We start from the raw sequence: 12,518 nt of genomic DNA on the forward strand, positions 1-12,518 counted from the left end.
CACCTAGTCCAACCCCCTGCGATGCAGAAATCTTTTGCCCAACATGGGGCTCAGACCCACGACTCTGAAATTAAGCGTCTCGTGCTCTACCAACTGAGCTATCTCACAGGGCTAAATCAATGCATTTTATATGTTATTCCCATCTTTGTTCATACTTGGCCTAGTATACAATTTTTTTGGACACATGATTCAGAGAACAGCGTCACAAAATTCAGAGAAGTGCATATTTTGAAAGATAGTTGTGCTTCAGTTTGTATATATAAGTCAGAATTAGTTGCGTAAAATGTGACGTGAACCATATTTCTCTCTCCTCCCCGCCCCCATCCATGTTCTGAGCTGTGCTATTTTTTATAATGGTTTATACATTATGTATTTGTGGATATTTATTTTGTGTGTTAATAGAAGTGTAGTAAAGACCAAACAGAGGATGAGCAGAGCTATGCTGAAAGATAACCAGTGCAGTAAAGAGGCTGGTTTGTCAGGGCGGGACTAGGAAGAACTGGGCCAGAGCTGTAGAGAAATAGTGATTAAAGCAAAATTTTGTGAAGTTTGCCAACTTATTCCAGAAGAAGCAACTCTGGGAAATTGTACATGATAGGAACATTATCTTATCTCCTCAGCAAATTTTCCTTATGCTTGGCAGAAAAATCCAATGATATAAGAAAGCAGAACCTCGTACCCCAAACCCCATCCTTTCACATGAATCAGACCCTCCAAGTGTCCCTATTTCCCAGAGACAGTCCTGGGGCTACAAAAGCTGTCCTGGTGACTGATTTGATCCAGGAATGTCCCGCTTTCCCTTAGGATGCCCCTATTTTCATCAGAATAATGTTGGAGGGTATGGTAGGATGACCGTGTTTTCCTTGGAAATGTTGGAGGGTATGGAGCTATCTGAAGGCAGCTCTCCATACAGAGGTTTGCTTAATGTTTAATTATGTTTTCATATATGTTGGAAGCTGCCTGGTATGACTGGGCCAACCCAGTGAGATGGGCGGGGTATAAATAGTAAAATTGTTGTTATGGAATAGGACACCCCTATTTTCATTTGAAAAATGTTGGAGGGCATGATGAATTTTGTGAGGAGGAAACTGTCTTTAGAGTTTAGATATAAACAGAAAGTTGGAGAGCTGAGCTCAGATGATGATGATGAAGATGATGAAAATTTATTATTTATATGCCGCAGCCACTTTGGGGCGGCTTCCAACAAATTAAAAATATTAAGCACAGTAAAAAACCAAACATTAAAAACTTCCCTATACAGGGCTGCCTTCAGATGTCTTCTAAAAGTCAGATAGTATTTCCTTGACATCTGACACTCCCAGGGCCACAAGTGTTGGATTCAGACCAGAGGCCTGGCCTGAAAGGGGTTACTGTTGCCTCAGTGTAATAACTTTGAGTCATAAAAATTCCATTCCTGCCTTTTGGTCAGAGCTTCTTCACAGATACAGCTGTATTCTGCTGCCCACACCCTTGGGCCTAGAAGAGGTACTTTGTCCTCAGCTTACTTTTTCTTTGGCCAAACCATTTTGCCAACTCATCAGCGCCATGTTTACTTGGGAGTAAATCCCATGGAACTCAGTAGGGCTTACTATAGATTAGGCATACATGGGACATGGACAGTTTCTCTCTGATTCCTCCCTCCTCCTGGATATTTTTTTTTTTTAAAGCAACACCATGATGGGATAGTTTTTAAACCTTTGGGCCTGTTTTCAAGTAAAACATCTCTGGGCTTTTACAAGACATTTCTATCTGGAAAAGGAAACAAAGAAATCTAAATGCAACTAAAGTCTCCCTGTGCATTCCAGGTTCAAAACCAGGACTGACTGGAACGGCACAGTTTGACTTTGTGTTTCTAACACGCCTGGCTTCTATCACTGTCCTTTTGGGGAGGCGTACGATTAACACAGCACCTATTGACTAAAATAAGCTTCTTGAGGGAAATGATCCGCCCACCCTGTAAAAATGTGTACTGGTTCTATAAGACTGAGTGGCAACAGAGGAAGCCATTTTGATGGTGGCAGCCGTTTTGAATTTCCTGAAATCCAGTAAGCACTCCAGAGCAGGGAATGAAATGGAAATGAAATGGCATTCTCTCTCTCTCTCTCTCTCTCTCTCTCTCTCTCTCTCTCTCTCTCAACGGTTGGATATTCCAGGAGGAAGTGTTTCCTTCCACAGGGCAGATTTGAACAGTCGCATTTGCTACCACAGGGTGTAGCAGTGGCAGCCAACCTGGACGGCTTTAAAGAGGGGATTAGACAGTTTCATGGAAAACAAAAATATCAGGACCTATTTGTAATATTGGCTATATGCTGCCTCTAAAGTCAAAAGTGGTACATCTCTGAATGCATAGGTGCCAACCCCCTGGGTGCCTGAGCACCCACAAAATTCCTCATGAATTTGGCTGGGCACCCACAAATTTCAGTGCCAGGGCCATGCATGCTGCATAGCACCCATGGCCTGATCCAGCAGACAGGCTCTTACATTCTTAATCCTGTGCTCAGTACCACATATTGAGTGTCTGTGTTTCTGCAGAATTACAGACCTGGATAAAGTTAGGAAGGCCTGGAAATTACATGAGCATTTCAGAAGCAGCAGAGATTCCAGCAGATTAGGCTGCCTTGAATTAACGTTTGCACATTTTACAAATCTGAGACAGGGCGGAATTCAGGCTCCGAATATTACTTCTGAAAATTTAGAAATGTTCATGCTTCCTTTTTTTGACTCCCGACTGTGAAGTTCAGTTTATAAAACTGAAGTATTGTCAATTACTTTGTAGATAATATGCCAATTCAAATGCACTTTTAAAAGAAAGAAAAACAGATGGATCCAACGGTCTGCATAACTGGGAGCGTTGGAATACATAGGTATATACATAGTCCCTCTTTTGCATGGACGACACTGTTTTGGCTGCAAAAGCAACAACACTCATACCTGAAGGGAACAGGTATTATGTATTAATTTATAAATTTATAAATTTCACACCCTGGTGTTCCCCCTGAAGGAGTCCAGGATAGTGATGGCGACTTATTTTTGCAAGCCAATTTGATTTAGGATTTGCTCGGCATCCCCCCACCCCCCACCCCAAACTCATTTCAACTCTAAAAATCAAGAAGCATGCCAACCAACATTCTGGAGAGACATCGCTCACCTGTAACCATCTCTGTGGAAACAGGGCCATGTCTCTTGCGGCCTACGAGTCCATAAAGGCTGAACTTGTACTTCCGGGAAGGCACTAGGTCATAGATGGTGACCTCCTGGGATCCTCCGTCCACGGGCAGACTCTTCGGCTTGCCCTCGGCATCTTTATACTGGATCAAAAAGGAGTCAAAGGTCCCCGTGGGGACGTCCCAGGACAGGCGGGCAGAGTTCTCTTTGACGTCCGAGACGGAGAGGTGCCCCAAAGTGGGCTTCTCCAGGGCTGGTGCCGGGGCTGAAAAATGAACAAGAGGAGGAGAGGATGATGGCTGCCGAACTCTTAAGAAGGAAAGAAGTAAGCAGGTGGGAGAAAATATAATTATCCTAATCCCCAAGTATTTTTATTTTATTTTACCAAGCCTGCCCAGAATAAGTCTATTTTATTTCTGCAGTTTTTAATTCTTGCTGGTTTTAATACTGTTTCGTGATCTGTTTTCTATCTTACGCAACCAAGTCTAGTGCCACCTAATGACCAAACTGTATAATGACACTATCCATGAGCCCAGGGGACAGTGGACTGTGAGCAACTTGGCTACAGTCCAGTCCCTCCTCTGGACCGAAGAAGTTTATTTCACGGTAGGTTATCAGTTGCATTCTTTAATTCATTGATTTCCAGATTTCTACACCACTATATTTTCAGAAAACTACCCAAGCGGTGTCTATAGGAGCCAGTGATGGCCGCCAGCTTGAATGGTTTTAAAAGAGGATTAGACAAATTCATGGAGGCAAGGCAATAATACTAATGATACTAATGATAATTATTATTATTTATAGCCTGCCCATCTGGCTGGGTTTCCCCAGCCACTCTGGGAGGCTATCAATGGCTATCAACAGCTGTTAGCCACGATGGCTGTGCTCTGCCTCTGAATGTGAGTTACTGGAAATCAAAGGTAGACAGAGTGCTGTTGTGCTCATATCTCACTTGCAAGCTTCCCACAGGCATCCGGTTGGCCACTATGAGAAGAGGATGGATGCTGGACTTGATGGGCCTTTGGTCTGATTCAGCAGGCTCATCTTATGTTCTTCAGTATACAGATATAGAACAGAATATACAACACAGATCACAACACAGCACTGAAGCACTAATAATGAGAACTGAAAACTGTAGAAATAAAACAGATCAAGGCTGCATGGAAACAAGGGAGAAACATGCTAAGAGGAAAGCACGTTTGGCAAATCTACACCATGATCAACTCCCGCCTGGGAACCAATATCCCCACTGTGGAAGGACATGTGGATCCAGAATTGGCCTCCACAGACTACGGACTCATTGTTAAAACTGTGTTTATGGAAGACAATCTTACTCGGCTATGAGTGATCGCCGAAGAAGAAGAAGAAGAAGAAATATTGAAAGCACATCATGTCCCCCCAAGAAGCCTGGGAAATGTATAAGGCTGTTGGGAATTATAGCTCTGTGAGGGGTATACTATAGTTCCCAGAATACTGGAGGTGTGGAGATGTGCTTTCAAAGTAGGGTGTGTGTGCAGCCTAATTTGGGAAGGAGTTGGGAGGAAAGGGAGGTTAGCAATATAACACTGAAAGAACACAGGCAAGTTGGGGCTTGATTCACTTTGATGGGAAGTGGATTTCAGGAAACTGGTGCCGCAATGCTAAAAGCAGGTGCTGAAGTCACAGCACACCACTGCAAGGGTGATCCCAGGGCAGTTTCCATCATATTAAAAAAATACAAAACCAAAATACAGTATGTAAAATGTAACTAATTACTGCAGCAGTATAGAGGCTAATCAGCATGGCAACTCTTGCTAGGTAACCCTCTAGAATGGTTGTGGGGACCGCCTTCCCTTATGCCCTAGGATTCAGTGTTGCCCGACCCCCATCCCACACCCAGCAAGCAGCTCATGAGAAATAACCGCCAACATCTCAGAATCCTGCAAAGTGGAATGGAAAAAATTTGGCGTTTATCACACCAGAACGGAGAAGCGGGCTGCTGAACCCCAAAATATGTGTCTGGAAGAAATATGGGAGTTAGTGAGTTAGAAAACTTCTGGGTTTGTTTCAGAAATATTATAAGAGGTGTTATGAAGTCGACTTTGTGCAGGTTCTGAAACAAAGTAAAGGAGGCCTAGAAAAAAGAAAGGTGATCAAATATAGCTGAGTAAATGAGGGTTGTGGCTCATGCCTAGAGCATCTCTTCTAAATGGAGAAGGTCCTTGGTTCGCTCCCTTGCATGGCTGGGATTGCCCACTGAAACCCTGGCCAGCTCTTGCAAGTCAGTGTAGGCAATACTGAGCTACCATGATCTGACTCTGCATATGGCAGCGTCCTCAATTCGGGGAGCCCAGAGTGATGTACCTGTGGATGTCTTTGTAGTTAGAGGAGGATTGTAGCTCCCATCAGGTTTCTCCCCACTTAACTCCAGTTCGTACTCCGTTCTGGGGGTCAAACCCATCACGGTGACGCTTCTCTCTGTCCCCGGTACTCTGATTTCCCCTGGTGGGGCACTGGATTTGGGGTCCCTGTACTGAAGGGAAAAGCTGCGGAAGGAACTGGGTGGGGCCGACCAAGTCACACGGAGACTGTCCGGAGAGATGTCCGTCACAGTCAGGTCCTGCAGTGGCACTTCAGGGCTTTTTGTGGTGAGTCTAGGGAAAGTTTGGGTCTTGGCAGCTGAAGGAGATCCTGGAGCTGAAGAAAGAGAGATGTCGGGTGAGAAAATTGCAACCTCCTCCCCAGCTTTACTCCAACTAGCATACCTCCCCGTTCCCTGGGCATGGAATAAGGAGTGAAAGGCATATTGACTACTGTAGTGTACTCAATGACAGTGGGCTGCCCCTGAAGGCTATGTGACGGCTTTAGCTAGTAAATAATGTGGCAGTCCATAAACTTAGGGCATGGGTCACTGACAGCACATCTCAAGAGGGCTCCAGGCCCTGTGCTATTTATTTATTTATTTTATTTAACAAAATGTATATACGTTTCCGAGCACAATTCAAAGTGTTGGTGCTGACCTTTAAAGCCCTAAATGGCCTCGGTCCAGTATATCTGAAGGAGCGTCTCCTCCCCCATCGTTCTGCCCGGACACTGAGGTCCAGCTCCGAGGGCCTTCTGGCGGTTCCCTCACTGCGAGAGGTCAAGTTACAGGGAACCAGGCAGAGGGCCTTCTTGGTAGTGGCGCCCACCCTGTGGAATGCCCTCCCATCAGATGTCAAAGCGATAAACAACTACCTGACATTCAGAAGACATCTGAAGGCAGCCCTGTTCAGGGAAGTTTTTAATATGTGACCTTTTAGTGTATTTTTCATCCTTGTTGGAAGCCGCCCAGAGTGGCTGGGGAAACCCAGCCAGATGGGCGGGGTACAAATAATAAATTATTATTATTATTATTATTATTATTATTATTATTATTATTATACTGCTTTAGGTTTTTTTGTAGGGCTGTGCGTTTTTTGTTTTCTTTTTTTGCAATGAGTGAGAGTATTTACACTAAACTCACCCTCCACTTTCACCCTAGACCTAATTTGCCAAGAAAATTTGAATGAGGATAAATTTTATTAAGAATTACATGCCCAAACATAACTTTGTTTTAATTCTAATCAAGAATGCTGATTTTAGGGGAGAGCAGGGGCCAGTTCAGTGGAGAAGTATGCTAGCCAAACCTGTATCAGAGCTGACCCTGTCAAGAAGAAGGGGTGAGAAAAGGGTTGTATCCCACAAAATCATCCTTTTAGCACAAGGACTTCCATCTGTGCAATGGGACTCCCTGTCCCTCCCCACTGGGGGCAAATGAGGCACATGGAGAGAGGAAAATAAGTCCCGATACATGGGCAGAAGTCGTTGTGGTACTGGATAGAACTCCAATCATTTCCTCTATGGCCTCTTCACCCAGTCAGAGAGAGCACCTGCTTGGAAAAAACCACACGCACACACCCCACTCAAATATCCCAGTTAATTTCAAGGTGAGCACATAGAGATGCAGAGCAGTGGATGGTGGGAACAGCAGCTACGTGAACTGGTTTGATGGGTGCGTGGTGGAAGCCAACATTGCTGCAAAAGAAAGTGTGTGATTGAGGGAGAAATCTTTCAGCCGCACAGAAGCAACATGAAGGCAACAGCTCGGGACGACTGCTTTGCCTGGAGGAAGAATAAAGCAGTTAAACACAAAGGTATCCAGAGCCACTCTTGAACAAGGTCAGCACGCGACTGTAGCTGGGAAAAGGGTGCGCAATGGAAGATAAATAAATAAATCGCATGACAGAGAAGTAGTGCCAAAACAACATTTCGCAGAAACATAGAGTTCAGTGGAATTTCAAAATTCAGAAGGTGAAAAATTGTGAAGTTTATTTTTTTTGGGGGGGGGTGTCCCCTCTTTTATTTTAACTCTTTGGGTCTTCCTAATAAATGTTCAAGGCATAACCTTAAACTAAATACTTAAAACTAGATACAATAACCTGCCAGTGTGAGGTTGTGTTTAGAGCACTGGTGATCTAGAGATGGTTGCTATATTTCAGTCTAACCTACCTAGCAGGGTTTTAGAGAGGATAAAAGGGGAGGTTTGGACAAAGCTGGTGTTTTAGACAGAAAACCAGAATAAAAATGCAATGAAATACTTAAATTAAATCCTTCTCAGTTACCCTGTTTTCCTCATTTATATTTAGCATCATCCTTGACTGGGATCATCATCCTTGACTGGGATCATCTGTGTATCTGAAGAAGTGTGCATGCACACGAAAGCTCATACCAAGAACTAACTTAGTTGGTCTTTAAGGTGCTACTGGAAGGAATTTTTTTTGTTGGGATCATCATAAACATTTTTATCAAGAAGTCTATAAATACTCCTTTGTTTGCAAGCAAATTCATAGGACAAGGGGTGCCCCTCAAGGCCTTGCTGGACTACACCTTGAATCATCCCGCTGCCCAGTGGCCATGCTGGTTGGGGCTCATGGGCGTTGGAGTCCAACCACAACTGTTTTTTGTTTGTTTTGTTTTTGGGTTTAGATCCCCTCCAAAGGCTATCGTAGTTTGGTTCACAGACATTCAGACGATCTTGTGGCAACACAGACAAGGAGCAAAGGCAAACACAGCGACTGTGAGAAGCAGTGTGTAGCACAAAAAAACAGACTGGACAAAATTCCGGGAGCTGCAAGTGATAGCATTATTTGGCTTCAGGAAGAAGAAGATAATTAGCTGGTGGACACTGTGACATTGGCGTGAAGAACGATACGAGTGAGGAAGTCAAGAAAGCTGTTGATTAGGAAAAAGAGAAAACAATTAGCAGGCCACTGTCTGAATGACTTTCTGGAGCAGGGGTGGGGAACCTCAGGCCTGTGAGCGGAATGCGGCCCTCTACCTTCCTCAATCCGGCCCTCAGAACTTTCCCAGGGCCACATTTTCCCCAGGCCACAACCTTTGCCAGTCACGCTCCACCCTCTCTTCAAGTCTTTTCAACTAGCTGGAAGAGGTCCTTGGAATGTAATACAATGCCTCTTGCTCGTTTGGTCTGAGAGTGGAGACTTAAAAAAAAAAAGGTTCCCCACTCCTGTTCTGGAGAATGCGAAAGCAACACACGTCTGGACGGCACACAGATTCAGTTTGGTGGCAACACGGACGAGGCATGTGATTGTATGATTACAGGCAAGAAGGAGATAGCGAACCACCCTGGGAGACGGACGTCCTACCCATCCTGGTACCTGTGGCAGTTATAAAGGAGTATGACTTAGAGGAACGTCCTTTCAGCACCCCGTGGATTTCCACATGGTAGGTTGTGCCAGGATCCAATCCGGTGATAACTGCTCTGGAGGAATCTCCAGGCACCACCAGCTCCCCTACTTCTCCAGTCCCCGTATTACGGTAGAGGATGACCACATTGTCAGAGACCCCTCTCACGCTGTCCAGAGACACCTCAATGCTGCCTGAGGAGCTGCCTACAACTGCCGGCTTGGGATGGTCTGAGTGGGAGTAGCTGCCTCTCGCAGTTGGGGATTCTGTCTTCTGAAGCAGATCGTCAGTCTCTCTATCAAGCCGGTCCTTGAAACTCTCTATGACCTCCTCTGGCTTCCGGAGAATTAGATAGATGTATATGTCCCTGGCCACACTCTGTATGGTCCGGTTGCCATGGAGAGGGAAGTTTATGGCGCGGAGGTAGCTCTCCAAACGCTCGAGGAGGGTCCCGTTGTACGGGGAGAGCTTGGTCGAGATGTTCTCTGTCATTTTCTTCATGAAAAGCTCCTTAGCTTTGGCGACGTTGGAAGGGCTGCGGCCTGGCTGTGGCCTATTGCCCGGCTGACCAGCTCCAGGCCCAGAGGAGGAAGAGTCAGGCCTTTGGTGGGAAGAAGATGGGGGTGGTGTGGAGTACTGGCGGACTGGCTGGCTCGGAGCTGGTGCTGGTGGGATCAAAAATTGAGGCAGTTACAGCAAAGGAGGGGATGAAAGTGAGCTGTGGAGATGGGATGCATGGGAAGCGGTAAATCAATTGCAGAGTTGATTCCCAATTGGTAAGAAAATCCCTGGTTTCCCACCCATCCACCCCTTCTGAAACAGCCTGCTATGGAGTTGGCACCCCACAGAAGAGACATGCGCGCTGCTGACCCCTTCTTGGGAACCTTCCTTCAAGCTCTCACATCAGCTGCAATAAAAGCGAGGCAGTTAGTTTGAGCTCTCCTCAGAAATCACCCTTGTAGCGCTTTCCATGCGTTGGAGCTCCAGAGACCTGTGAGCTGTAAAGAGAAGGGAAGAACAAAGGGCTGTGGGAGAGAAAGGGACGCCATCTTCTGACCACTGCAGCTGTCGAAAGGAAATAATGAGATGGTAATAATACTTCGATAGAAAAGACGTGGGGGAAAGATTATGGTGAAAGATGAGAGGCACCGAATGTGGGCAGTTTCATATTCATCTTGCAGTTACCCTTCGGCACGCCGTTTCCTACTGGGATGCTGTCTCCAGGACACCCTCCACACCCCGATTACCCTTAAAGAGTCCACCTTCTCACTGCCGCCATTACTTGCTGTGGCTGTCCTCCGTGCTCACTGTTCTTGCCACCTGAATGCCTGTGAGGTTAAGACCCAGCAAGCAGGCAGGCAGTGGCAGCCTTTGCCCCCCCAGGGATGGCTGTTGGGACTGGTGCCCTTTGGGACGTGGGGTGGAAGGCAGGGAAGCCCAACAGTAGGCGGAGCCATAGCCAATGACAGGCAAGAGCCAGAGCCAATGGCAGGTGGAGCCAACTAGTCCTAGTTTTGCCTTCCTGCTGAGCTGAGTTTTTCAAGGGGCATTGCTGGGCTTAAAGGAGAAGGAAGGTGACAGCCAGGGCTTACCCCCTGGACTGGTTTTAAGAAAGAAGGCGGGCAGTTGGGCACTGGCTGAGGGCAGGATGAGGTTAGTGGGGTGGTGCCTCAGTTGTCTTCCACTGCTGAGCCTCCTTTTCACCACCATTGTTGTCTAGGCTGGAGACAGATGAACATGCAGGCCTTGTCCATGTGGTGTTCTCCTCCAATTGCTGCTGTCCTGCACTTTCTCCCCCCTAAAGTCAGAGATTCCTCATGCTTTGAAAATCCAAATAGGAGAGCTGCATCGATCGCATAGGGAATCTCCAAATTTAGGGAGGAGAAAATGGGGGACAGCAGAAGTTGGAGGAGAACGACGTGGGGGATTCAAAGGAGACACAAGAGGTTCACAATCCACATTAAGCTAAGGTATGAGCAGGTCCCTAGTTCTAGCAAGGAGTTAGGAAGTAACAATGAAGAATCGCTGGGCCTAGGCATACATTTGTTGAGTTTTGTTATGACCATTTCTTTCATTTCACCATGAGGTTTTAGTCCTTTATCAAAACTGGGAGAATTGCAGATTTCGAAAGATAGCTGAGTTTCAGTTCATGCACTTATTTCGAAAGCTGAGAACGTCAGCTTCACATTTTAATGCAAACCTGCCTCCTTTGCTCATCCTGAACCATCCTTCTCCCTTAATCTCTTGCCACGTGGCATAACCTGTGGCCCCATAAGCTCACCTGCTGGCCGCACATGTGGATTGATTTGCATGTTAGGGAAGCAGATGGCATGGACTATGAAACCCAGTCCTGTTTCCCTACCAGTTTTGTACTAGAGGTATCTGTGGCAGAGATCAGGCACTTGGTGTTGGCATCCTGTTAGGTTGAAGAACTGAAAGCAGGAATGGGAGTTGGTCAATCGGAAGAGCGCTGTGGCGTTTGCCTCCTAGGTGGGTCATAAGGAAAGGGTTAAAATAAGTGTGATGTGATTGGCCAGTGGAAACTGATAGGAGGAGTTAGAGTTAGAGTGGATGTTTTTGGAAGTCAGTTGAGAGTTGGGAGTTGGAGAAGGAAGAGGGAGGATAAGTCTGTGGGTTGGTCGAGTTGTGTGGTGAGAGAGTGAGAGGAACTGTTAGGTGGAGTCAGATAGATAGATTGTTGGGATAATCAGTTTGAAGTTGTTAGGAAACCTTAAACGTGTACATGGTTATAAAAACAAACCTGATTATTAGTTAATGTTAACAACTGTGTGTACCCGAGGGAAACGGGTTGGTGGCAGCGAAGAGGCAATCAAAGTGGTGGCACAGGTATCAATAGACCGTCAAACGTCCGGGGACCCTGTGTGATCACCACAAGCACTCTGCTTCCCTTTGCCTTTGCTGTGTTCTGGATCGCAAACTGTTTCGGGAAGTGTGGATTAGGTAGGTCTGTCTTTTGGTACAAATTGAATCTCTCCCGCATCCCCAGCTGAGACAAGGGGCAACCCTAGCTCCCAGCTGTCACTCCCGGGGCCCTACCAGTTGTGCTGACGATGATGCTGCTGGCTCGGCTGTTCTCGCCGCTCTGGCGGGCGAACATGGTGACGCGGTATCGGGTGCTGCTCTCCAGCTCATCCAGGGTGACGTTTTCAGGCGCTGCAGGCAGTTCCACACGCTTCACAGCCTGGGCGGGCCGAGAGGCAACCAGAGGCACGTAGCTCAGGATGTAGCCGTCAGGGCGAGAGGCTGGCGGTTCCCACTCCAAGGTCATGGAGTTTTCTGTCACCTGCGACGACTGCAGGCCACGCGGAGGAGCTACTCCTGGGAGGGGGAGAGATGTACATAGCACACAAGGCACTCAAATGAGACAGGAGGGCACTTAGAGGCAGCAGGAGCTTGTGCGGAATGAAAGTAGCAGGGAGGGAGCGGAGGCAGGCCGCTTTAAAACTGAGGACTAGAACCTTGATTTGTTGGTGCAGGGTGTAACAGGAAGTACAGGTGTTTAGTTCTATTCCATACTTAAAACCGGACAGCGTAATGCTGGTGGTTAATAATAATAATAATAATAATAATAATAATAATAATAATAATAATTTATTTATACCCCGCCCATCTGTCTGGGTTTCCCC

General features: G+C 46.4%; 1 protein-coding gene across 19 annotated transcripts in view; it reads right to left on the minus strand.

Moving 5' to 3' along the window:
• TNXB (tenascin XB) overlaps positions 1 to 12,518 on the minus strand; it is a 126,147-nt gene that overhangs the window by 61,567 nt on the left and 52,062 nt on the right. For 17 of the 19 annotated variants that reach the window (XM_079957396.1, XM_079957395.1, XM_079957400.1 and 14 more), the window contains exons 6-9: positions 11,929 to 12,210; positions 8,844 to 9,536; positions 5,509 to 5,841; positions 3,149 to 3,430 (exon numbers count right to left, since the gene is read on the minus strand). In XM_079957396.1, the coding sequence (XP_079813522.1) occupies positions 3,149 to 3,430; positions 5,509 to 5,841; positions 8,844 to 9,536; positions 11,929 to 12,210 (1,590 nt within the window). The remainder of the gene's footprint in view (positions 1 to 3,148; positions 3,431 to 5,508; positions 5,842 to 8,843; positions 9,537 to 11,928; positions 12,211 to 12,518) is intronic. The other 2 variants (XM_079957384.1, XM_079957388.1) reach the window with 2 other exon arrangements.

The sequence above is a fragment of the Podarcis cretensis genome (genome assembly GCF_951804945.1).
Source record: "Podarcis cretensis genome assembly, chromosome: 2".
Lineage (NCBI taxonomy): Eukaryota > Metazoa > Chordata > Lepidosauria > Squamata > Lacertidae > Podarcis > Podarcis cretensis.